Raw genomic sequence first — 26,786 nt, forward strand, 5'->3', positions numbered from 1 at the left:
AGAGTATAATGATATATTTATGGTTGGAAATTAGGGGACCTACCTCTGCAGAGACTTGAATATATCAAAAATTTGTTATCACAAATTTATTTTTTAGCATAAAAAACGAAGATAAAATCTCCTTCACCAGACAAAAAATGATCATAAATATACCATTGGGTCACTATTCACTAACTACTGTGCGTATAAAATTAATGCAGAAAATTTACAATTAATTTTACTATATTATATATATATTATTCTTAGATTGCAGAAATTGCATTGATTTGAGTCATTTTGGTATAGAGTTAATGAACTAATTAAGAATTTAACGTTAAAAAGTCAACAAGAATAGTTTCTTAATGAAAGTCAAAAGTTCCAACCTAAATAGATTTAAATTGACTCGACCAATCATAAGTTAATTTTTTTTATACATAAATGATAATTAAAAGTTCAAACTTTTCAACCCAAATTTTTTTTTATTCTATTTATTGGTATAAAATGGCAATTAGTTGTTCGCTATTCGCTAATATCTTTATAATACTTAAAAGTATGCAAAAAAAAAAAATAATAGGTAATAATAATTCATTATTAATAAATAAATCTAGTAAAAATCGTAGGCAATGTGCAAAAAAAAATGTTCCTACTGTGTGATGGCCGAAAATCTATACATTTATGAACAAACAGTTCGTCAAAACATATCTACTTTAAAATAATTTAACTGAATTATAAAACATTCAATAAAACGAAAGAGAAACAAAAATATGTTTTATTAATTTGCAATAAAGTCGGTCATATGGCTTTTTCTACCTTAAAAAATTTTAATTGTTTATGTAATTATATAAGTAATCATTAAAATTATAAATGAATTATAAGGTAGGTTCCATCAAAAATAATTTTGTTTGCGCCTTAACAGGTAAAATATATAACTTAACTTATTAAAGGTGATTTGTTATGATTTTTTGAACTATTATTACTTCATAATTGGTTTTCTGAGCTCAATAAAAATTGCACAGGTCTACAAAAAACGCATCTGTTGTCACATAATATTAGTGAGTAGTTCAAGCCCTTATATTAATTATTTTGGTCAAAAATTATGAAAATAGAAAATAACTGATTAAAGTCACCAATATTTTTAGGTAAAATGAAACAGCTACTTACTTAAAAAAAATTTTAACATGTTGCAATGTTGGTGATTTCTACAGAAAACAAATAAATAAATAATATCTTTTAAAATAAAATGTATAGATGGTTATTATTAAGTTCAATCATCATTTATCGTCATTTTCATTTAAAAACACATTTTCACAGTAATACGATTTCTACAATAATATCGAAATATCAAATAGATAGGTAACTGGTAAGTATTTTGTAAATATATTTTTATGTTGGAACAAAATTAATTTATTGTTTCATTTTGCCTTTTGAAGTCAGGTAAAGTTAAAACCTGTTGACGCAAATCGGCTATTTCTGAGTAGTGCAATTTCACTATTTGAGCTAAAACACTACCAAATTGTAAAATCAAAAAAGGATAATTAGAAGATATTAGAAAAATCTAATAATAGATTTTTGTCTTTATATTCTCAAGAATGATTTTGAACTATAAAAAAAATATAATAAATATTGTTATTCATAGTTCAAATTTGTAATTTCATCAAAATTTGAACTTAAAATGTTTATGAAAAAAAAAAATATGCTTATACATTTTTTTATTTCAGTATGAACTACTTCTAAGGAACTTTGTATTAAATTGTCAAGCCTTAGCTATAAAAATTTTATATTTCATTCATTTTCTACTGTTAAATAATTTAAAAACTTTTATGATTTTAAATTTCAATGGTCTATAAATAACTTAAAAAGATCAGAAATATTTGTAATCAAGGTTATTCATTTTTTAATCACAACAAAGTATCAAAAATCGTTTGAAGAAAAATTATATTGGCTAATTATATTACCGGTAAATATATGATGTCGTTAAAATATATGAAATTTAAACAATTATAAAAAAGTAATTTGACTTTCCGGTAGAATTTTTTTATTAAGGTTGAAAAACTGACAAAAAACCTTTTATTAAATTTTTAAATTCTTTATTTATACAAAGAAATTTTTTTATGAATTTCCAACTACCTATACTAAGTAATTTGAAAATGTTCAAGGTTTAACGAATTTTGTCAAAATTCATAATTTATTAATAGTTAACAAAAAATATCGTGACTACGTACTTAAGTAATTTCAATGTTTTTTAATTAGTATATTAATGAGAAATATTGTTTTTAAATTTTATATTATGTATAGAAAATTATCTAACAAAATTTTTGTGTCATATCTAAAAAACAAAATCAATTTTATAATTTTTATCAAAAACTGAACTTCGTTCATTGAACTTTCGTTAATTGTTTCTAGTTATTTTGAGAAGTACTGGTAATTTTTAATTTTGACCACTCTAAAATACAAACTAGATCAAATTTTTTTTATCCGAGACCACCCTCAAAGTTAAAATCCGAAGCATTTTTGAATTAATAACTTATCATGTAAATTTACTTAAATGCACACATACACACCCACAAAAAACACATACATTCATTCATCATTGCTTTGTTTAGTGTGCTTAGAATCTATTAGATTCCATTCCATGATTTCCAAGTATCTACAGACCTAATAAATAAATGTATGTGGAAGGTACTATGGTAAAGTATTTTTAAAATAAATTGGTAATTTGTTTTTTAAGATAAATTTTAAAATCTAATAACAAATTTTGAAAATAGATTTTTGGATTTGCCCAATTATTCATACAATTAAATAATTAATAATTAAGTTTATAGCATAACAGCTTTAAAAACATGTCAATACAAATAGTAAAACAATGTTCATTATTTTTAAAAACAATGATATCTTAACTGGAATTTTAAACATTGTGTTTTATTGTGATGATAAATAAATTATATATATATATATATGTATATATATTTTTTTAACTTTTATAAAAATATAAAAACGTATATGATATATGAAGGTAACTAAAATAATAATAATAAAAACCAATTTAATTCATTCTATCTGATATAAATCATAGAAAAATAAACATATAAAACAGGATAGTCCTGTTTTTTTAATCAGAATTAAACGCGACGTATTTCTGTTTTTTATACGATTTTTCATCAAAAAGTGGTTTTAGCTAGAGACCATAGATAATTATTAGATTATATTATATATATTATCTAGACTCTCTAGTTTAAGCTATTGATTGATAAAAACGTCGTCTATAATAAATTGGCTTTAGATATTTTTCTATAAAATCTAATCATGTTAAGACGATTATTTTTAGTGTAGGTATTTATTTTCCCCGAAATTACGACGTAATCAATCGCCGATAAAAATAAATATTAATAACATTACAACAATAATATTAGTATAATAGTCCAAACACTAAAACGATTATTAATTAACTCTGTTTTCCGTTGTATATAATGTGTTCTTACATACATACATAGTGATTGAAAAAATATAAAATTATTTTTAATATGCAATCGAATTTATTTTTAGTTATAATTTAATTTTCGAATATTTCTTCTTTATTTTAACCTTTACTCTAAATTATTTAAGAAATTATTTAATTGGTATTTTCAATAAATTAAATATTACATAGGATAGTCTCGGTAAAGTATGTTGCTAAGTGCAGATCCACCGATGCCGACTGTACATATTTTTTATGCATAAATATATAGTATTAATATACATTGTTATTTGTTTATATATATAATTATTATAAAAAATAATTTCAAAAATTATCCTTGTAATGAATTTAATAATTTTTTTCTATTAAAAAATTAATTATTAGATTTAATAGATTTATCACAGAAATACGACTTTGTAAATTAGAAAAATTCCAGGCAACATCAAAATATTTGTAAAATTAATAAATTACAAAGGTACATAAGTATGATTTTTTTTATAACAGGTATATTATTATATAAAAATTTAATTACAACATAAATTATGTTGTCATGATATTATTGTTTTATGTTTTGACAATCGATACATTTTTTTTCTAGTCATTGCAAGAAAGTGTCCATTATTAATATGGTCACCTATTCTATCATGAAATATGACAGTAAAATTATATAATTTTTAGGTATCATTTGTACTAAATAAAAATTTGATATACAACACATAGAACACAAACAAAAAAATGTTTTGCAAACGGTATATTAAAATAATAGACATAGATATTTAGTCATAGATAAAAGAAAAATAAAAAATTATATTTAAATGTAAAATAATATTAAAATATTTTTTAAAAATTACTAAAAAAAACAAGTACAGTGCCTTGTTGTATTAGTATTTTATCTTAATTTTTGCAGAAATATACATTTTTTTATTAAATAAGTCATGAAACTTTTATGTTTTTTAGTAAATTAAAATTATTTTATCTAAAATAATTATTACAAGCATTTGTCATAAATAACTATATTTTTAATGAACACTTTTTTTTTTGTAGAAAAAAGGTCTTTTGGTTCTTTACAGGTACTAAAATTATAATAATTTAAAGTATAGCAAAAAACAAAATGAATCCTTCATTAAACATAATCTAAGTATTTAAAAGTAAACACATCATACATATTTTAGATAAGTTTTATTATTAACTTAAGGCACATATCTTAAACCTAAAGACTATCATTAATAATAATTTAGACAGTCTTTGTATATTACTTGTAAAATAGTTACATAATATATTATTTTATGTGAATTTATCATTTTAGTAACAAATAAATCCTATTACACTAAGTATCAAAAAAAAAACTAGGTGTATATTAAAAATTGAATACTAGGATTTCCAAAAATTTGGATTTAAATTTAATTTCCTCTCAAAGTTTTCATACCATTTTTGAACTAAGTAAAGTGGTACCATAGGTGTCTGCTGTGGACCACCATCAACTGCATAACTAGATACATAATTATACAAATTTTGTACCATTTTTTGAGTAAACTCTACAAATGTTGATACATTTTGTGCTGGTTCTATGCTGGTTGTTTGCAATTCAGCATTTAATAAAGGTTCAATGGAAATACCAATTTGAGCATTTATAGAAATGGATGGGAATTGGCTAAATGCATTTGTTGGTTGGTTTGTTACATCAAAATGTTGTTTCAAATTTGAAAGCTTAAAAATGGCAGACGGCTTGTTATTGGACAAAATACCTAAAAGTTGCCAATTCGGTTTTGCATTTTCATCTGGCCAACTGAAGTACACTAAAATAAAACAGACATAAATAAATATATACAATTTAAGTGTTACCTGTAATAATACAATTATTAAAATATTTATAACAAACTATTATTATTGTTATTTAAATACTATATTAAATATAGTAATTAGAGTAAATTTTACTCTAAATGGATTTGGGACATTCTTATATTTTAAATCAATTTTTAAACTTGATAAATTTATTTTATTAAACATAATTCAGTTATTTTAAATTTTTGTAGAACTGGTATTCCTATGTGTTAATTAAAATTCTATTAAAGTTTTATCAGCTTAATTTGCTTTTTTAAAGAAAAAATAATAATAATAAACATAAGAACTGAAATTGTTTAATGCTGTGTCAGTATAGAAACATTTATTAAATACATTTAATAATCTAGCAATGGAAAAATGTTTAGTTCAACATAATCAAGTATGGATTAGAATAATGGGAAAATAAAAACTTCCTCCAGCTATCCTTTGTGAAAGGTCACTTTATTAATATTTTTATAAAATAATATACATTGTAGGTATTTATACAAATTACGTGCTTACATTAAAATTGATCAAATGAATAAACTATGATACATTTATCATACGATTGATCCATTAAAATTTAACTGTAGAAATACATAATATCATCACTAATGACTAAAGTTGTTGAAAGCATTTATTGAGTATTGATAAAAAAATCAAATATATTAAAATTTAGTATGATTTTCACCAACTAATTTTAATAATTATGAAAATGGGTTTCCAAAAAATTCTATATCATACTAGATAGTGAAGTCTTGTTATTAATTTAGTTTAACATTGATTATCAGTTATTAATATATTTTGAGTAAGTAAAACAACATTATTATAATGCAATATGCATATTATGCATTACATAGTAAATAGAATATTTTACTACAAAAAAGTAGAAAAACCACAATAAAAAAATGATTCTGTTTTTTATTTTTATGGATCTCACAACTAAAAACCAAAAAAAATTTGAAAAAATAAAGAAAGATTAGTCAAATGTTTAGATACTGTTATTAAGGTAATTCAGTTTGTTGAACATAAAGTTACTGAATTTACAATACATTTTTCTTCTATTACAGTTCAATTAATAATTTTAACAAAAAATATTAGATGTTCCAAAAAAAGTTTATTAGATAGTTACAAATTATTAGATTTGGTGACAATTAGATATAAAGAAATACTTAAAAATGTGTTAACATTTTATTACTAAATGTTAAAACAAAAATTTCATGATTGTCAGTAAATTCTGTTTATTAACCAAGTTAATTTTATTTAATAATGTTACCTTTGATTTTTATTTATCATGTTTTAAATATTTTCAGTAGTGCATGTTTTTTAAAATTAATAATTGATAAATCAAGACAATATAATTGACAAAAAGTATGGTTTGTAGGTAAGTACCTATTAATATAAAAAAAATATTATGAATAAGAATATTTGGTACCTATTAATTTATATTTTAACATTTAATACTTAATTGTAGCTTTTAAAATAATACAAATTATTTTGTACAAACTTTTGTGTAATTATTATTTTATTTTACTATTTAAAATTATTATTTCTAATACACTCTGTATGAATGTTATGTTTCATTAACCAAGAACACAAAGGCCATTTAATCAACTGTCTTCAAAGTTTGCAATAGTTATCAAACATTAGAGTATCTTATTTAATATCAGTGGTGTAATGGTAAATAAATTTATGGGTATACACACCTAAAAGTAGTATATTATAGGTACCTTAAAAATTTTCTCACTTCGCTTAAAATATATTAAAGCTTATAATAGTGTTTAATAAGCTTTATCTTTTATAACAAACATTCCCTATTCACATGTATAATATGTATCAACGTAAATAATTTTTAACTGGCACACTTTTGAAATTTAATTTTGCTTATTTATTTTTTTATAGTTTATAAATTTATTTACTTTATCCAACAAATATTTGTATAACTGAGAATTTTTTTTTATGTTAAACCAAAGTTGCGATTTTAATAATAAACAGGATGTAAACAATAAGATTTGATTTGAAAGTGAGAAATATTCTAACAGCATAAAATTCACTGGAATACCCGCTATGGACGCATACATTTTAAACTAATAATATTGATATTAATAATTGGTACTTAAACTCAACAGACAGTATATACGCTCAGCAGTTTCTGAATTCCAAACTTCAAATGGGGTCGAGGCTATTTTTGGACAGCCTAATTGTGTACATAATAAAATAATAATTGTATATTATTATTATTATTACTATTTATTTTATGACTAATGATAAACTAGAAGCTTGTACATATCCATAAATGCATGCATTTTCAGTTGACATATGCCCATAATAGACAAATTTTGTTTAAGGTATACGCATAAATCCAAAAATAGGAATCCTGGTATACGTTGTATACTCTCCAATACACCAATCAAATAAGACAACTACTTATTGGGAGTTGGGACAATTCTTCAATTGCCAAAATAAACTTATAATTATTATAACATAAGCCTAAATACTCACAATATATCTGGGCCATAAAACAGGAAAATCCAAACATTTTTATCAAGTAAAGTATTTTTGAAGTAATTTATATCAAGTAAGAAATTAAGCACAATCAAATATTTATTTTATTCCTAAAATTTAGATAAACATATACTTTTTTTTTTTTAAATAAGTATGTATTTCTTGTAAGAATTATTATTTCATACTTACATTAAAGTCATTATACATATATTTATTAAGTTATAAAATTATACTTTTATATGTATTAATAAATCAGTAACCAATCACCAAAACATGTGTATGCATCATTTAATTACTTTGGATTATTGAAACAAAATAACATGTAACCAATGTGTCTCAATACAGAAGTGGAGTACCTACCACATTAATAATTTATCAAAATTAGGATATAATTAATTTCTATTATGTGCTTAAATATTTATTTTAAAACTAGGTAGATTTCAAATACTGATTATCAATTTTAAAAGTTATTAAAATTTGCTTGCAAAATTTCCTATTATAGCTTTCAATAAAAATTATCCATTAATACAGGTTTTAACCAAGTTTAGACACTTAAGAAGTTAAAATAAAATTGTTTCACATGAAGTTCAACTATTAAGTATTAAATATTTTAAATAATAATTCTTTAAGAATAATATTACATCGTTTTTAGATGTTATGAATTATATTTTAGTATTTAACTATAAAATTATAATTTGTTTAGAAGTTATGACATATTCTTACCTGAACCAGCTGTTCCCTCAGGAAATGGCACAAGACCGGTCAAAAACACACAAATGTAATTTACAGATTCAGCAGAGTTGATAGTTATCATAAATTTTGTTTCTTCTAAACGTTCAAAATCTGTCCGTACCTAAATAATAAACATTTTCATGGTGAAAATATAAAAAATAGATATAGAAAACTTGTTTCCATAGATATCGAATAAAATTTTTTATGGAAATCTCATACAGCATAGTCAGATAGGCCACAAATTGTAAACAACCATCAGATTACACAATTAAAGTACTCACCAGTCTTCCGCTGACTAATAAGCCAAACATAGCAGGCACTGCGTCCACCATAGTAACAAATCACCTTGCAAAATCACTGTCAAACGAAATTGATCAGATCGCCAAATAGTCAAATATATAATAAATGGATCGGACTCGCGTCAAACAGGATAGTAGTATGGCTGGACGATTGCACAATTCAAATTACGTGTAAAAAAAAACAACAGCGAAAATATTAGCTACAAGAGCAGGTTTAAGCGTATTTTAGGAATATTTAATTCGAATCACATGAGGCTGAAGAAAAAAGAGCAGAAGAGTAGCATACTACAGAAGAAGTATAAAAGAGACGAGTTTAGTGGCCAGTGAATGATCTAGAAAGTTCGCGATCAAACAAATTTATTATCGAGGTTTACACGCTAATACTACAATTTCATGACAGATAACGTGATAAAAAATGCAGTGTCGTCCGTTCGGCACATCCGCACATGTGTGTGCCTCGTGATAAGGTGAAATGTGATATAAATTTTAATTTTTTATCATTGATAATTGATAGTAATAACTAATAATTAACAATTGCCATTTTAAATACTTAAAACCCAAATTTAAATTTTTGGAACTTTTATGTATTTTGGAATACTATATTTTCAAGTACGTTATGTATTTTATGATATATCTGTACAAATATTTTTTAATTGAGAACTTTTTCATTGATTTTATACTAATTGTTAAGCCATTATTTAAAAAAAAAAAAATAAAATAATGTATTAAAATTAAGTTTCAAACAAGTTATTTCTAAATATTATACCTTATTTACCCCAAGTGTATTATTCAATATTTAAATGCATTCAGTTATATTTATCTTTAACCATTTACATTTTAAAGTGGAATGTCAAATACCTATCATACTATTGCAACACAAAGAGTCCAGCAGATGATACTACAGTACCTATTTATATAAATAATTAATTTTGAGTTTGCTGTCAAGTTTTTAAATTTTGTTCATCACTATCATTTGTTATGTGTAAAAAGAAAAATTATTTAAAGTGTAGTTTTAAACTATATATGATTAAATAATTCTTTCTTTTCATGCATTGCAAATAGGAATAATACAATAAAGAAATAGAAAACATAAATGTTGAATGTGGGTATAGAAAAATTACAGTAAGTCTTAAAAAAAATTTATGAGCATATTATTTTTAACTAATTGCTGAAAATGCATTTGATAAATGTTTAACATACTTAATAAATACTTACATATCAATTATATTACAAAATGTCTAAATTTATAATATCATAAATAAATAAGACCACTAAATTGTCAAATTGTATGTTTTGATATGGTAAAACCTATTAAATTTAACAAAAGGTTCTGGATACCTAATATCACAATTATTTAGTAGTTAATATAATTCTATAATATATTTTTACTAGTATATTATTTACTATTGATTAATAGATGAAAATATAACAGCCTTGTTTTTTTCCAAGTGCCTATTCTTGATAATCCCAAGTTATTTGCGAGGAAATGTAATACACTTTAGACATTTTTTTGTCACATATTAAATACATTTAGAATTTGTTATTTTGAATGATTGTATTTGTATTATTTCAAGTATTAATTAACTATTTTAACTATACTTCAACTTATTTAGCTTATAAGTTGTAACTATTTTATTTTTTTTTTATTGATATAAATTTTGGAAGAGTTACATCCAAATTCTTAAATTTAAATTAAGGTATTATTATTATTTATTATTATTTTCTTATAATTTAAGTTGTATTAAATCTTATTAGTACATTCAAAATATGTCTAATGAAAATGAGAAATGTATAATTTACAAAACCCAATATTCTTGTAGACCTACTTGTGTATGACACCAGCTTTTGTATTTTTTAAAACATTATTAATGAAAATCTTAGTTAAGAAGGTTAATTGTAAGCTATATGTACTGCAGTACTCATTATTTTATAAAAACATTAAATTGCACTTAGGTTTAAGGACATTAACTAATTTGAATGGCATTAAATTATAATAAAACATAAAAATATTTTAATAATTTCTTATTTTTTGTATTTATTTAATTTTATGATTTTTAATTTAGACATATAACTTAAGAATTTACATAATAACAATTATGTAAAAGTTCTTAACATGGGTATTTCTTGTTTAAGTAAAATAGATAATTTTTATGTCGATACATTTCATTAAAATAAAAATTTCATAAAATCAGTAATAGGTATTAAATAATAATATGAAAATCACTTTACAACATGAAATTAAGACTCAAGAAACAGAAAAACATAAGAAAATAATCATAATAATATTTAACAAAAAATGGATGATTATGATAAGCAATAAAACAACTCAAATTAAATCTTTGAGACAACTTTCTTTATGTATCACTGGCATCGAATACATATTTCAAATAGAGTGATTGTTCTTCTTATTATTAGTAGGTTTTGATTGAAAATAGATTTAAAGTGTAGTGAAAAAATGTTTTGGTTGTTTTTAACTCGGCAAAATGATTTTACATATATGTGATTGTTTATCGGCTACCAAGTACCAGTACTGCCATTCGAATTTTGAATGTTAAATATTAAGTGATTTGAGATTTGAAAAGTTAAAAAAAAATCGAACTTAAATTTATAAGACTTGACGCTACTATTATGTATAGTATAATATAGGTAATATCAATGAATTTATGTATCAATATACTAATATAATATAAAATAATATTGACCTTAATTAGTTTAATTATTATTAAGTCTTAATTTTAAAATAACCACTATTTTTAATCATTTCAATATTATAATGTTATTCTAATAAATCTGAAAAACTGGAATGGAAGATAGTGGTTTTCAAAAATGTAAACGTTTTTTATAAGATTTAAATTATTCAATAAATATAATTTATTTACATGTATTAAATTATTAAAATAATAGCGGGAATACAATTTACAGTTAACTACTCCGTTGTCGTGAATAGTAATCAAAACATTAATGTGTTTTATTTGTACCTAGTATTTGTTGTTTATTATATGTGTATGATATACTTGAATTCGTTTTGTGAAGTGATGAAATTAATTACAAAACTTGACTTTATAAATTTTGACATATTTTAGGAAAAATATACACTTCATAGGTACCTATATTTTAAAATTTATTTTCGTTTGCTAAAATTGTGTTTGAATTGCGTTTCGGACATAATAAATTACAAAATAAATTATATTTATTTGATAGGACGTCACAACCGCATGTGTTGTCTCTGTCTCTGATTATGTTGATCTCGAGATCTTGAATTTGAATTTTTTATGTAAAAGAAATAGATTTTAATGTTTGAACCTGCAAAGACCGTTTGGCTTTTTGGCGTTTTAAACGCAACGGCCAACGACCGCTGGAGGTGCGATTAACGAGTACCGTACTACCGTGGTACAGTTGATATACCTCCATAAGCATAGTGTTTTGTGTTTTCTCCAAATGATATAACTAGTTATCACTAATCACCGTTTCCCAACGTGTGCAAAACGTTTCTATCGGCCGAATATAACATTATCCCGCGTTAGTAACGATACCACGATACCCGTCAAAATATTGAAAACAAATAATGAGTAATGTGGTTTAATAATGTTAATACGATCTAATGCCTTGTTAGTAAGTACATACTAGTTGTATAGTATTTTAATTAATTTTAGTTTTGAACAAAATCTAAGAGTTTTTCGTCGTCGATGATTTGTTTTCCATCCATATTTGAATAACCAAGCACAGATAATTGTTATACGTTTATTAATTTTTTTAAGACGTTGCATTGATGTTATTTTCATTGTTATGATATTTTCTACAGGTAAATTTATAATATATTTATAAGTTGGCGGATCCAATAATGCTTTGCTATTGTTAAATTTCACCATAAATATTTATGGATTAAATGAACACAAACAAACATTTGATACCAATTGTTGTATTTAGTTTAAATTAAATGTTTACATATCTTTACATTATTATTATTAATTGTACACTGTTGTCTGTAATCAAATACATATATGAACAAAAATTTATTCAGTTTTCGTTAAACATAATTTATGTGTAAAGTACTAATATAGCTATCTATATTAGTTGAAAAATTAAACTACTATCATTTACTAATTATCAAAAATTCTTTTAATATAACTTTTATTGTAAATGGTCTTGCAGTTTTTGAGTCTATGGTGGATAAAGAAACTTACAATAATTTAAATATATAGGTGAAACACAGCTCATTGGGCATTAAGGTTTGATGAGTGATTTATTATTTGGAACGTACTACATACATAGAAAAGAATAAATTGTGTTTTTAAGTGTTCCTCTTATAATTTTTTTATAATAATAATAAACCATAAAAGAATAGCATTCAAAAGTCTTGATTATGCCATTTATTTTTTGTTTTTTAAAATTGTGCTTTAGTTCTAGAATAGTTTGTTAATTTATAATTGAGCTGCATTATATATTTTTCCTATTGTAAATCTACCATATTGAAGTTTTTAAAGATTGCTTGTGTTCATTTTACCTAATTTATTAATTAATTATTTTTTTGTATCTTTTTAACATTATTTGTTTGTTTTTTAGAAATATAAAAATGGATCGTTTTACCATAGGTATGGAATTATTTTTTTGGTATAAGCCAATGTGTTAAAAATAAAGTTATATTTTTTTTTCAGAACTTTGTGAAATTATTCACGGTTTAGGTGAAAGATTACCACGCATAGATACCGTTAAGATATTTAAGTCGGTATTATTAAAACAAATGATCTTGTTGATTCACCAACTTAAAAAAGCTGCAATTTTACATAAACACCAGTATATATCTATCAAACATATACTATATGTCTTAAAAGATTATAAGGTCACTCTTATTCGAGTTCTATTATACTATTGTAAGAACTTATAACTAATTAAACGCTTATAAATGCACCTAAAAAAATATAAATAAATAAACCATAGTTTTACAAAATGTATTCCAGTTATTTAAAATGTATTATTAATTTACTAATATATATTATGTTATTGTTATAGATTTAAAAGATATTATCAAAAAACTCAGTAAATTAGGTAATACTGAAAACTCAGAAACTAGAAAAATAAACGAAGAACTCCAAGATACGTTTAAAAATGAAATTGTTGGAAGTATTACAAATGTAGAAGACGATTTATTACAATCAGGTATTATTTGGTTTATGTTTCATAATATGATTTTTTCAATTAAAAAATAAAATACATTATTTAATTTATTAAGTTTAATAAGTTTTTAAACATTTATATTGTTTATATAAATACAAGTAATAGTAGTTATTTTATATACTTAAAGTTTTCAAAAAAATCAAGTAAATGTAATTAATGATAAAATAGTAATTTCTATCATCTGATGATTGATAAAATGATTTTTAGATCCAGCTGTTGCCTTAGCAACTATTGATTTTACAAAAAAAGACTTATCATCTGATAGCAAAGATTTAAAATGTATTTTTTATAAGCTTCGGAACACAATCGTAGATTTGAAATTAAATATAAATATAACTGAAGAAGAAATAAAAAAATGTAATGAAGCACGTGTAACAAGAGCTAATGATATATCAATTTTGCTATCTGCAAGGTATGACAATTGTTTGTTACTGTTTGATGTAAATATTTGTATCTATATATTTATTGATTTTAGGGGATATGAAGGATTTGAAATATGTAGAAGAAAAAGTTTTCATGGTAGTTTAGGAGAAAAATTATTGTTACAAGTACTGGAAGTTCTTCCATGGAATATTACTTTAAACAGTCAAGTTAAAGATATTCTTTTGTTTTTAGCTAAAGTAAAGTTTTTAAAAATAAATACTTAAAATACTAATTATTACAATAGATTCAATAATTTAATTTAATTTTAAACACTATCCATTAACAGGAAACAATTCATAGTCTCATTGATCGTGTGTTTGAAAAAAGAAGATGTAAAGATAATTATGATGAAAATAATTTATCTGCCATTAAGGTAAACTTATTTTTGATGATTATCAAAGTTATTGCTAATGACTTTTTATGTTTAGAAAATAAAATATAGATCTATTCTTGTTGATGAAGTAACAAACGTCACTATGGCTGTCTGGAAAATTCCTTTGCAGGAAATCTATTACCCCTACAAAGAAGACGATACTATTTTTGATGAACAATTGATTTTTGATTCATAAACAATATTTCTATGATAAGTAAATATTATTAAATATTTATGTGATGTTTATAGCATGTTTAAAAATAGTAATAAAGTTATGCTATATTAAAACTAAATAGAATCTTGAAAACTATATCAACTAACATAATCTAAATAAGAAAAAAAATTGGTCATTACAATTATATATATATATATATATTTGATTAAAAATAAGTGATATTGTGTATAATAGTTTAATTTATAATTTTATGGTTAAAGTATAGTTTTGATAAATTTTGTATTTTTTTTTTTTTAAATCAATTTAGCTCATAATTACTAATATTTACTTGGATATTGTTTAATTGTATAATATAATTGAATTGTTTTGAAGTTTTTAAAACCCTAAAAATTTATATTTTTCTTTAAATTCATGTAAATAATGAAACAGAATAATTTATTAAATTATATTTCTGTCATATCTACTGCTAACAATTTTACCCTTTTATTACATTTGAAATATATTTCATTATTATTATTCATACAGTATTTTAATTTAAAAAAAAAAAAATGATTTTTATTATTTGTTTAAATTTATAATTTTACTATAATAATTATTATTATTATCATAGTAATATTTATGTTTTGTATATTTATAAATTATGCTTTTTAATTGACAATTATTTATTGTAAAAAACATACAGGGATATAATATTCAATGATTCTGATATTTTGTGATAAAAATTTAATTATACTTTAAAATAAATTCTTTTACTATTTTCAAATTTGAATTATTAACATGATTTCATTTATATTGTTAAACGATAATTATATTGCTTGTTATCATTTAATACTGTATTTATGTATTATTGGTTAATTATTTAACTATAACAAATATTTTTAGTTTTGAAGTATCGTACACTATTTAAACTTAAGCAGATAAATTTATATTTTTATTTAAAAAATAATAGTTAGTAGAAATTGCTAAAATGTGATACATAATCAGTAATGTTATCTTATTGTGTGATTAATTTACTAATTATGTTTTGTTTTAAATTAAGTATTTAATTATAAGATTGACTGATTTACTTTAGTATTTATTTTATGTTTATTTATAAGCATCAATACATGATTTATAATGATAATTGATTATTTTTCAAATTATAATTTTAGATATATAAATAACCTTAGATTTTTAATTACTAAGATTGTTAAGATAGTATTCTACTGAATCATTTATATTAAACACAGTTTTATATTTAATTTTTTCATTATTTTCCACTGAATTTTATATACCTAATGTATTATTTACACAAAAAACAATTTTTATTCTTTATGTGATTATGTGAACATTTTATAGTTTTATGTGAATAGATATTTTCTGAATTCATAAACCTATATATATATATAGCGTTTTTTTTATTTTTATTATTGGACTTAGGTCCAACAACTAGGGCCGTTGGCTGTTATAGGGGTTATAAACTGTGGGTAGGGGTAAGGTTGGTATGGTAAGTTGTTTTTTTTTATGATTGTTACGGTTGAATAGTAAACACATGGATGTGTGGCAAGGTTTTTAACCACTATGAACCCAGATGATCATCCATCCAAGAGCTAGTAGCTGTGGCCATTACTTACTCCCAGTCGCAAACCGCGATTGGTAGCACCCAACACGTCATGCCAAGCCACCGTATATTATTGTACGTAAATGCATTTAGCTACTATTTTGTCCATTATCAATTTATGCAATTCACTTTATAGTTTCAACTAAAGTATTATAAAAGATAACTTCAGGAAACCATTTCTTTTCTCGGTTTTCTTATATAGTACAATTTTTACAAAAAAAAAAAAAAAAATGAGCTGTTTTTAATATCTGAGGTAATTGAGTGTGTATAGGTACTTTTTTAGATTTAATAAGTTATCATTTTTAGTTACCAAAAACTTCTGTATTTACCCAATTTGTTAATTTATTTTTTAGTTTACATATCTATTTATTTACTTTTATTTTTACATGTCTATTTGGTAATTAGATTATTTATTTATTTTTTGTTATGCCAATTTCATATATTAATATATAATATTAGATTTAATGTTTGCATATAAAATTATTATGTCATAGTTGTATTTGTATGATGAATTATAAAATGATAATGGGTTTTTAAGGCTTTGGTATATGGAACTCAAATAAATCAACCTCATAACAAATAAATAATGAATTATATGCAGATGTTTAGGATATACAATAAAATATAATTAACAAACCATAATATATATATATATTTTAAGAAACTGAAAATTTTATTCAGTAAAGTTTTTACAAATTTAATATATTATATAATCATAATCAAACAAATTTACAACTATTATTTATTTATTTACTGTTAAGTAAAAACTTATAAATCTAACATATAGAACTATAAAATTATACATTGATACATCCATATTACATTACCATGTTTCATACAATAAATTACAATATTTTTTTATTATTTGTTGAATATGGGCAAGGTGTAATGTACAATAAATATAAACTAATACAATGCAAATTAATTTAAATAGTCAATAATACTAATTCAGAATTATATGAACTAAAATTGTGCGTAGTAATAAATATGGTAAGTCAATGATATAAGACTAAGTAAAAACAATTATATAAATATTTAATTAAAAATGCTTATATTTATAAGTTATAACATCCTAGTAAGTAGATAGCTTATATAATATAATTTATTCATTATAATGTAAAGTTCCATTGATATTATTGCAAGTCATCTTTTTTTTATTCACAGTAGAAAGCCTAATCTTAGACGATATTTGCTTTAAGAATCCTAACACCTAATGAGCATTATATTTATGGATGAATTGTGTGGACTGTGGATGCCAGTTGGTAATTTGGATTGAGATTAAAAATAAAATTTAAAAGAGTTAATAATGTTCATATTCTTTTTTACTATCAACTGATAGTAAAATAGTATATATTTTACAATACAACAGTGGTTAATGGTAACAGTCAAAGATAATGAACACATTAATAAATAATAATACATATTGTTTTTAAATCTTTTCGAATTTTCGAACTATTTTTTCCTTGTTTTTTTTGTTATTTTTTATTCAGTCTACCCTGAACTTATTGCATTGAATGTCCACCAAATTTCTTTGAACTATTAATAATAAAATTAAAACCATAGTTTGGAAAATTAAGTGAAACGTAATAACTTTTTTTTATAATAATAGGCATGTAAAACATATGTCCTTATAATAAATATTTTTTTAAATTAGTAAATAACTATTTTAATTTTAGAAGTAGACTTTTAATTTTTGATTTGTGAATGGTTTTAATATTTTATAATAATAGCTTGAAGTTATCTCAAATATTTTCATTTGATAATGAAACAAAAAGACTTAACTCAATTATAATTTGGAATATTTGCTTTGATTAATCTGAGATTGTAGGTAATAAGTTTTTATTGTTTTTAATATAAAAATGAACGTTCTGTCAAATAACTGCCGCAGCGTAAGCACAAAAATACTAATTACGACCAGGGCCGGATCTATTATATTTATTATATTCTTGGGAAATTTCTATTTTTAAATTTGTAGAAAACCAATAGGCGATAAGAGACGATGATGTTTTCGCGAAATTTTGCTGTTGTACGCCGTAGTTGAATAATAAAGATCACTGATTAAAGATAGCAACTGTCATGAAAATAAATAGATACTATTTATCGTTGAACTACTTGAACTGTCTAGAGTAAAGTTGTAGACGCGTTTTAGTTGTATGACTGAGAATGGCCTTCAAGATAATCATACAATAAATTGAACTAAAGAACACTCAAAAATAATTACGTAAGTAAATTTATTTTTTATATTATAGTTTTTAAAATATATCGAGGTTTAACTGAATTCCTTAATAGAATAATTAATTAATAATTATAGTATAATATTATTGTAATAACTAATATTGTATTATTTAAATCGATTATAGTAATTATGATTGTAGACAATTTCAAAATATAATTTTTATAGTTAGTTTTATGTTCAACAATTATTACACTCTTAATTATGTACAGAATTGAACTGGCGTCCAAACGCCTAATCTGTGATCTGATCAAAGGGCCTTTAGGTTATATAAATACTGTTAACTTCGCTCTCCTTCATTTTTGTAATTAATTAAGATAAAAATTAAGTATAATGAAAAAAACACACATTTTATAATAATGCAAATTATAGACAAAAAATAAAATAAAATAATATTTTATATAGGTACACTTTAAATAATATATATATAGGTACAAAAAAAATTTTTATTTATAAATAAAATAATTTATAACAATTTATTTGATTTTAATAAACATGAAACCATAGGCAGCACTTGGCTCTTATTATAGAGGGGGCCAAAATTAATCATAATTTACTGACCTATTTAAAAATATTCTCATATTCAACTTATCTAATACATTCCACCTGAAGTTTTACTTCTTATTATCAAATAAGATCAGATGACATTTCACACTTCTATATTTTTATATTTTATATTTAAATTATTTCCCTGTCAAGTACCACTAATGGGTGGCTTCTTATTCCTATTTTCATTGTATTTTTGTTCTGTCATTACATACACTTATTGTGTTAAATAATACAAATTGTGCATATCTTAATAAAAATAAAAAAATTAAATAATAAATATAAAGGTACTTATACTTTTATTTTATAACTGATAAGACTATTAATATCAATGTAATATGTTATTTCATGTTTTAAAAGTAATCATTATATTATATTAATAGGTATCCAAAGTTTAAATTAGTTTATATTAATTTGTGGTAATATTGATAATATTGATCTGAATTAACATGGGAAATAATTTTCTTGTATAATTGTACAAAAGTAGTAATTTTAACACAAATATTTTATAAAAATTAAAAATTATTTAAATAATATTTAACTTAAAAGGGGGGCAAAAAATGATAAGCTTGCCTTTCAATATTTTTTACCTAATACATTGAAAGTACAATGTAAACAGTTATTAGCTACATATTTTACAATTATTGAATGAATCAACAGTTAATGATACTTGGTCTTGATCTAAATCTAATTCATGTTCATAAATAGGAGGTTAGGACTCTTCTCTTAAGAATACGAATGTGTCTTTAAAAATTTTATTAATAGAATTAAACTGTAAAGCGAATTGTTGTAATTCATATGCTAGCGTATTTTTATTTTATCAATTGTTGTTAGAAGTGAAAATTCTAGTAATGCATTTGTAAGTACTTTATCTTTTATAGAACTAATGTATTTTAGATCCAAGCAAATGCAATTACTAAGTAATTTTGAATTATTTATCTTAATTCTTCATATATTCGATACGTATCACGATGTGTGTGATACAACTAAGTACAATAAAGACTCCTCGAATTTTCTCTCCTTTTTCCCCCCGGAGATGAGTAGTATTTACTATTTTTCATACAATCATTATGTTTTTGTGTTTCAGTCAATTTTCACGATATTTTCACTACAATAAAGTAGACATTTTGTAGTTTTTGTTAAAAAAAAAAAAATAAATGAAAAAAAAATAAAATAAAAAACAATAATAATTTTCATAATTTAAATACTTCATATTTTTCTTACCAGTTAAAACATGATCAAAAATTATAAAAAATAAAGTCAATCAATTTTTTTTTTTATATAAAACTAAAAATAATATTTTTCTTTATTCATAATAAATAATATAATTTAGTTATTAGCAAAATATTCAAATATAAAAACAAACTCATAAAAAATAATAAAATTACTGGGAATTCCTAAATAAAATATTTAATATAATAATTTTTAATTTAGAGAGCCAATAATTATTTATGGTATATTTTTCAAAACAATGGTCAACACAAAACGGTGTATCACACTGCTTGCAATAAAATGTAGTCTCTTTCTTTCTCTTTTACCACTTATACATTTTATTTTGTTTGCACAAACTTGACAGATTTTTCTAGAGTTTTGTTTGATGCTGTTGATGGTATATGTGCAATAAAATGTCCTGTCAGCCGATTCATAATCGTATCATTATAGTTATTTTGATTATAACCACTTTTTCTGTCATTTGTAAGCCCAAATTAATTTTAAATGTCCTTAATGTAATTTTTGTGTGTTGATTTATTCTGTTCTTTATATGTAACTATTCACAACTGTTACCATAAATAAATGAAAAAACATTTTTTTCCCTCCATTTTAAGCTTTTTCTCTAAAATTAATAATATGAAACCATTTGATCTCCGTGATCAACAGTTGTTTTATTTTTATTGTAGTCAATAAAAGTTTTAAGTTTAAACTTTAGAAGTTCACCAGTTTTATACCTACGGAATGAACTGATAATGACATCATAATTTTACCTAAATAATATAACTAAATTTACACTATATTTTCAGATAAAAATTAGCTAAAATATAAAATTATAAAATTGTAAGTATAGAAAAATTAAATTTAAAAAATAAAAAGATGCACAAATGTTTATTTTATTTGTTAAAAGCTATTACAATAAAAATAAATAAAATATACTATATGAAAATGCAGCAGGCGAAACTAAAGTTGAACAGCTATTAGACCACTACAGATTAAATATAAAAGAAAAGATAAATTATCTTTTTAAGGAATACAATGATGGTAGTGGCCAGTTAGAATATTCCATTTTTTTTAAATGCTATAATATTTTTAATATTATTAGTAAAAATTTGTCAGAGAATGATTTAATTTTAAACTTTAATATCTTTTCTAATAAAAAATGAGCTTAGTTGGAAAGTCTAAAATATTTAAATAATTAGAGTATTGGAAAAAAATACCCAAGTTTTATAAATTGGTTTTGTTAAAAAAATCGATTATTTTTTATATTTTTTTTATTGTAACTCAAAAATGACAATTCATTTGTATGTAAGTGGAAAGTTAAGTGGAAATAAATATTGATTTATTTTTAATTGAAGGTTCAAATTATTCAAAGTTATTAAATGTGTTCAATATAAAAACAAATTGTGCCTGTATCAAAGCTAGATACTAACTAGTTGGTCTTATTTCATGATAACTTTATAACTTAATAATTTGAATTTTGTAAAGTAATCTAATCTAACATGATAAAAACAAAAAATGACTAGTTATTTTTTTTTTAATTTTTCTTTACCTACTTAGAAAATCTCCATAAAATGTAAAACTGTTAAGAGCCAACTGGTTAATAATTAATATTAAATGTTCTGATGATGTTTGTTTTAATGCATGGTTAAACCAAAGTTATTAATATAAAATACACAGTAGGTATTAATACCTGATTATTAATTAATGTAATATTATATTATATTTAAACAAGTTTTCACATTTATATTATAAGATTATTAACTTTTATTCTAACTTATAACTAATTTAGGATATTTTAAAAACTTAATTTATATTTTAACATATTAGCTCAAATGTTTAAGTAACTTAATTTTACTAGTTAAAAAAAATGATTAACTTGCCCAATTTTATCAAACAGATAATCAGTTAATTTATTATTATTAATATTATAAATTATAGTATTGTATCTAAATTGATAAGAAACACTTTTCAAACATTTTTATCTATAACAATGGTTTTGATCTAAAAATTAAGCACCCTGATTAAATAATTTATAATTAGTTAATGAAACAAATTGACTTAAGCAAATTAAGTTAAATTGTTATTAAAAATATTGAGCTATATCGATTCTTTATTTGTTAAGTTAATAGGTTAATCACACAATTAACTATCTAGTTAACTTAAAAAGTTTACATTTTTTTTTTTACTTGTCATTGGCCACCTTTGTGCGATAAGTAATTTATTACTAACAAAAACATATCTGTTTTTAGTGTTAATTTAAAGATTAAAACTTAAAATCTAAATTTATAATTATATATAGTTTAAATATAATTACAAACAAAAAACTATGATGTTGAGATGTCTAAGTAAAATAACTGGTTAAGTACATTATAATTGTTATAGTAAAAATTAAATTATTTGGAAATTTTACATATATAGATTAGATACATAAACTATATTAGTTGTGATTTATGAATTTATTTATAACATTTTAAATTACCTTTCTAATCTAGTGTAATAATAAAACAATTTGAAGTACAATTTCCCTTTTTATAAGATTGATTAAAATATATTAAATATTAAGGTTAATTTCAATTAAAAAATACAACAAATTAAATACATATAATATGTAGTTTGAAAAAAAAGTATAACAATAAAAATTATACCATTGTTGTACTTAAATATTTTTTAAACTGAATTTAAATTAGACAAAAATGGGAATGTATTATAAATTACTTATTTATTACTTTATTAATGGGTGGTTTGAGATGAGTTTCTTATTTTTTCTTTTGTTGATTTGTGCCTAATAATTAAAAAAAAATATATTAAAATTGTAAAATATTAGAAAATTAATTTGGGCTCAATTGTTGCATGGAGATAAAGCTTAAACTTAATTTACCAATAAATTGTTGACCAGTAATGTTCATGGAACGATAGCCTAAATAAAGTAAAATAGTCAAATTAATATTAGTTATAATTTATAAATATGTATTGAATAAACTAACATAATAATAAAATTACCTGAGTGTCCAGAAGTTGTAGCGCAATTGTTTGAAGTATAACATGGATTAATTGGGGGACAGCCATAAAATTGATTCGGACCCCATTTGTTGGTTCCTTTAAAATTCAGTTCAATTAAATAAAAATTAATGTTAAAAAATATTTACATTCAAAAATAATTCAATAACTTACTAGGCTGTTCCATTTTAGGAATGTTCCAACCATAACTTCCACCTCCTTGGTTGAAATATTCTGGATAATTGTTATTCCATGGATTTCCATAGTATTTCAAGGCATTTATATTACTTCCATATTCACCATTGCCATGAATTTTAAAACCAGTTGATTCTAGAAGAAAAAAAAATATTATAAATTTCATTAAAAAAATAATAATAATAATAATAATAATAATAAGTATAATAAAGAAAATAAATGATACTTTATTAATACATAATTTCATATTTATAAAAGTGTTGGCTAAATAATATCAATATAGTGTTAACAGAAAAAAAATTGCATCCTTTATCTCAAAAATTAATTTAAGTAACAAAAGAATATTTTAATTTTAAATTGTTTAAATGTATTATTATAATAGTTAAACAGTTTAGTTATTTTAAATCCACGAATAGACTTTTTAATAAAATTAAAAATTAAATGTTTAATAAAATTGTAATTAAATATATAATATATAGATTCATAATTACTATTATAGTATCTTCCCATTGTTTCGTTATGAGGAATTTCTCCTCGCTTATTTCTATCACTACCGCCTTGATAGCCACCAGCAACATTTTTACGATCAAAAGCTTTATTAACTTTCAATATTTTTCCAGCAACTAGGTGTGTTCTGTTCACTAATTTAAACAAAAATTTATTTTTAGTTTAATTTAAAGAAAAATGTGTATTGGAGTTACTTACTAATAGCTTTGTAAGCTGAGTCTGAGTCATAAAAATTAACAAATCCATATCTACTCTTTTTATCTGATTCTGTTATTAATATTTTTATATATTTAATAGGGCCAAACTGCTCAAAATGTTTTAAAAGATCATTTTCTGATTGACCATTTATACCAGTAATATAAATTGCTTTTCTTTGAGTGGCGATATTTGATTGATTATGTTCCTAAGATAATAAAAAAAATGTTTTAAGGATTAAAACTAAATATATTTAGTTATATTCTTTGATATATTTAATTGGGGTTTATGTCATATTATCTGTTTTATGATGATTAATTACTCCAATATTTAAGAAATTCACTTAATATATAACATTATTTTTTTTCTCATTAATTTAATAAATTAAAAATATTTAAGGTAAAAACATAAGGTTCAAATTTCATACTTCACGAAGTACATAGCGTTTGGTTTCCACATCATGGTCATCTAATATATGAGGCCTATTTGATAAGGCCTTATCAACCATACACGATTTAGAATAAGTAATAAATCCAAATCCCCGAGATCTAGATATTAAAGCATTAAAAAATGATTAGTGACTTATTGAAATACTAAATAAAATAAAACGATTGTTTACCGATTGGATTCAGGGTATCTCTTGACAACAGCTTTTTCAACTTGACCCCATTGTGCAAAAAAGTCTTTAAGTGATTGATTTGTTGTCTGATTACTTAAACCACCAACAAATAACTGTCTGATATGTTCTTCGTTCTATCGGTTGAAAAAAAATCGCTAGTTAACGTAGTTACTAATTACAGAATACATATTTGAATATTTGAAAAAGTATTCGAATACTATAAGAATACTATTTTTCTGCTAATTTTTGTCAGTTTTGGAATGGTTTTGAACTATTTTTCTGGTTCAAAAAAAAGTATTTTTTAATGAATAAAAAAATACAAATTAAAGTATTCAGAATACGTATTTGAATACTTTTTCAAAAATTTACTTAAAACAGTATTCGAATACAAGAGAAAGTATTTAAATAGTTTTATTGGAATTCATTTATTCGAATATTTTAGAAGACTGGTAATTAAGTACAAAATACAATATATTTTTTTGAAAAACATTTAGTCTACTTACGTTAGCATCCATGTTGTCGATAAGGAATATCGTAATAAAAACAAAAGCCGTAAACGTTATTCAAATGTAACGTAAGTCAATTAAATTGACAAATCTTAAAAAATTATAATTATGAATTAAATTTACAAACAAAAAAGAGAGTAATGCTCACTATACTGTACAATGAGATTAAGTCTCGGAATTTGGATAAAAGACGCAATGGCCGTCTGTGTGTAATAGTGTGAAGTAAAACCGTATTCAAATATTGTTTGTTGAACTCATCTTATTTACAGTGTGTACAACTTATTTAAAAAACGCACAAAATGTTTTCTTTAACAATGGCGGGAAATCGCCGATTTTATGAAATCAGCAACGCTGTTGCCTAAAACATGAAATCGATAACTTGAAGTACCTATATATAACGCTGCCAATTGCACGAAATCAGCTACACCCTTTTTAAAAAAAAATTATAAAATATAATTCAATATAAATTAATGTGTTATATTCATGATATTTCATAAGACACTGGAAATATAATCAATTATGTGTTCAAAAAAGTAAAAAAAAAAATCGAAAGTTATGAATATATATTTAGTGTTTTGGGTTATATATTTATATTCATACATTTTGACAACTATGGCCAGGGCGACACGCCGAATACACGTCATGTCATTTTTCCTACTTATGCAGTTTTTTAATATGCAATTTGTACGGCAAGTAAGTACAACATCGATATTCTTGTCCGATTCCAACTGATCCTAATCGAACGAGTTCCCGTAAAAAATATTAATTTGGTTAAACGTCTGCAATCGTTAGGGAACAGTACTTAGTAGCAGCCAAACTGTTCCACTTCAGCTATGTGCTCAGAATCTCTTTTTTAGATGAGGAAGTATTATCAGATGATGATTTTAGTAATACTGACAGGGATCACAATGCTGGGTTAAAGATAATGTGTGGTAATGCCAATGAGCACGTATACAATTATTAGTTATTTCTATAGGTACCACTATTTGTAATTATTTCATACCGAATTTATGCAATCAACAAAAAAAAGTCTGTATAATTCATAAAATCAGCAAACAAAAATAAAATTTGTCGATTTCTTGAAGTTGGTAGCCAAGTTGCCGATTTCACGTTTTCAGCTACAGCGTTGCTGATTTCATGTAATCGACAATGTCACAAATTCGGCATAACATATACAAATATTAAGCAATACTTCTATACAACACTCTCCATCCCTATAGACACGCCCCTGAGCTATTGC

General features: G+C 22.8%; 3 protein-coding genes across 5 annotated transcripts; 1 reads left to right on the top strand and 2 right to left on the bottom strand.

The window, feature by feature from the left end:
• Positions 1 to 4,609: 4,609 nt before the first annotated feature.
• LOC112596553 (protein OPI10 homolog) lies at positions 4,610 to 9,197 on the bottom strand. Its single transcript, XM_025342305.1, has 3 exons — positions 8,773 to 9,197; positions 8,483 to 8,612; positions 4,610 to 5,229 (listed from the first exon to the last, which is right to left on the bottom strand). The coding sequence occupies exons 1-3, from the start codon at positions 8,821 to 8,823 to the stop codon at positions 4,805 to 4,807; spliced, it is 606 nt and encodes a 201-aa protein (XP_025198090.1). The 5' UTR covers positions 8,824 to 9,197; the 3' UTR covers positions 4,610 to 4,804.
• Positions 9,198 to 9,891: 694 nt separating this feature from the next.
• On the top strand, positions 9,892 to 15,104 carry LOC112596561. 3 transcript variants are annotated; one of them, XM_025342317.1, is made up of 8 exons: positions 9,892 to 9,912; positions 13,354 to 13,382; positions 13,446 to 13,661; positions 13,801 to 13,947; positions 14,173 to 14,377; positions 14,441 to 14,585; positions 14,675 to 14,761; positions 14,817 to 15,104. In XM_025342317.1, exons 2-8 carry the CDS (start codon positions 13,364 to 13,366, stop codon positions 14,955 to 14,957), a joined length of 960 nt encoding a protein of 319 aa, XP_025198102.1. In that variant the 5' UTR covers positions 9,892 to 9,912; positions 13,354 to 13,363; the 3' UTR covers positions 14,958 to 15,104. The 3 variants fall into 3 exon arrangements, with proteins under 3 accessions (XP_025198102.1, XP_025198099.1, XP_025198100.1); XM_025342314.1 differs by lacking the exon at positions 9,892 to 9,912 and adding an exon at positions 12,273 to 12,592; XM_025342315.1 differs by lacking the exon at positions 9,892 to 9,912 and adding an exon at positions 12,273 to 12,402.
• Positions 15,105 to 23,283: 8,179 nt separating this feature from the next.
• Positions 23,284 to 25,706, bottom strand: LOC112596626 (heterogeneous nuclear ribonucleoprotein A0-like). Its single transcript, XM_025342389.1, has 9 exons — positions 25,544 to 25,706; positions 25,041 to 25,174; positions 24,849 to 24,969; positions 24,425 to 24,629; positions 24,211 to 24,360; positions 23,699 to 23,854; positions 23,528 to 23,623; positions 23,406 to 23,444; positions 23,284 to 23,309 (listed from the first exon to the last, which is right to left on the bottom strand). The coding sequence occupies exons 1-9, from the start codon at positions 25,553 to 25,555 to the stop codon at positions 23,284 to 23,286; spliced, it is 939 nt and encodes a 312-aa protein (XP_025198174.1). The 5' UTR covers positions 25,556 to 25,706.
• Positions 25,707 to 26,786: the final 1,080 nt, after the last annotated feature.

This window comes from Melanaphis sacchari, unplaced genomic scaffold (assembly GCF_002803265.2).
Source record: "Melanaphis sacchari strain LSU unplaced genomic scaffold, SCAv2.0 Contig32_pilon_pilon, whole genome shotgun sequence".
In the NCBI taxonomy this organism is placed as follows: domain Eukaryota; kingdom Metazoa; phylum Arthropoda; class Insecta; order Hemiptera; family Aphididae; genus Melanaphis; species Melanaphis sacchari.